This window comes from Phragmites australis, chromosome 3, assembly GCF_958298935.1.
Source record: "Phragmites australis chromosome 3, lpPhrAust1.1, whole genome shotgun sequence".
In the NCBI taxonomy this organism is placed as follows: domain Eukaryota; kingdom Viridiplantae; phylum Streptophyta; class Magnoliopsida; order Poales; family Poaceae; genus Phragmites; species Phragmites australis.
The window spans coordinates 544,582-546,082 of record NC_084923.1 but is presented as its reverse complement, the minus strand read 5'-3'; the positions used below and the strand labels follow the sequence as shown (position 1 = coordinate 546,082).

The 1,501-nt window shown below is 47.3% G+C and overlaps 1 protein-coding gene across 1 annotated transcript; it reads left to right on the top strand.

The window, feature by feature from the left end:
• The first annotated feature begins 349 nt into the window (after positions 1–349).
• Positions 350–733, top strand: LOC133911771 (major pollen allergen Cyn d 1-like). Its single transcript, XM_062354172.1, has one exon. The coding sequence runs from the start codon at positions 350–352 to the stop codon at positions 731–733; it is 384 nt and encodes a 127-aa protein (XP_062210156.1).
• Positions 734–1,501: the final 768 nt, after the last annotated feature.

Sequence of the window (1,501 nt, the reverse complement as noted above, 5' to 3'; positions counted from 1 at the left end):
AGACGTAATTGTAGTTGTCAAGCATCTTCTTAGCACTCGAATAATACATCTATGAATATGTACGACTACTAATTAATTAAAGCATGCATGCATGCAAGTCGATGGACGACTCTAAATTAACTAATTGCAGACATGTCTCCACCATAATAGCAGGACAGGATTAGCTACCTCGGATGGTGGTCAGCCGTAGAGGGGTTGCAATCCTGTCCTGAACAAGCTCGCTCCCTCGACCGTACATGCAGCGATGATGTCGGTGTGCCCTGCTTTGGTCGCTAGGCTGTGTGTATAAATACCAGCTCCGTCGATCGATCACCACCACAATTCCAGACTAGGAAGGAATTGATTGAAAATGGCATCCTCCTCCTCCTTGCAGCTAGCTGTGGCGGTGGCACTGGCACTGCTGGTCGGCGGCGCGTGGTGCGCGACCCCGGGCACCAAGATCGCCTTCCATGTCGAGAACGGCTCCAGCCCCAACAACTTGAAGCTGCTGGTCAAGAACGCCGCCGTCGACATCGTCGAGGTGGATGTCAAGGAGAAGGGCTCCAACGAGTTTCTGCCCATGAAGCAATCGTCGGGCACCATCTGGAGGCTCAACACCCCCAAGCCGCTCAAGGGCCCCTTGTCTATCCGCCTCACAGCGAAGGGAGGCGGCATGCGCGTTCAGGACGACGTCATCCCCGCCAACTGGAAGGCAGGCACCGCCTACAACTCCAAACTCCAGTTCGGAGGCTAAACTGGACGGGACCGGCCCCATTCTTCCATCCCTTCCGCTCCTGCATGCATCCTTCATTCTTGCCTACCATTGTTTGATTTTGCCTAGCTACTGCATATCCACCTCCGTCTCCCTACAGAGAGAGAATAAGTGCCGAGAGATTTGTGAGGCGCGCTTATAAATTAAGAAGGGCAAACAGCAGCAGAAATACAATGCTATCGTTGTTGCTCTCCCGCGCCCATTGTCCACTGGCCATTTTGATTATGTGTAACCGATCGAATTGATCAAGGTTACAATATTTTAAGTGATCAATTTAAATGGATCATTTTGTGTGGATTTTAAATGTTTTCTTCAGACTGGTTTGATCATCTTTTCCTGTGTTGATTCTGCAAAAACAAAACCCTCTAGCATCGATGTGAAGCATTGCTTGATTATGCAGTTTCCAAGCGGTCTGGAAAATTTGAAGTAGAAGGATGAGGCTAGATAATGTAGGGCAGTGTTTGAGGAAAAGTGCATGCATGAAGTAATATGGCCTCTATAGTATTTTTTTGGGGTGTACTAGTAATTAAACAACCAGATGTTGAGAGAAGAGGATGATTACTCCTTCAGTTTTCAGAGCAAAAACAAGTCTACCCTCATGCTACAGGCCATATAACCATGCATCTATACTAGAACGTACGGATGTGTCAATCTCTCTATTATATAACATTTATTTATATCCGATTGCAAGATTTCAAATCTAAGGTATGGCATTGCACAAAAAGCTCGGTTAAGATCGCCACCTTTGTG

Coding starts and splice junctions, on each gene's coding strand:
- LOC133911771 (XM_062354172.1), top strand. CDS start 350: ATGGCATCCTCCTCCTCCTTGCAGCTAGCTGTGGCGGTGGCACTGGCA.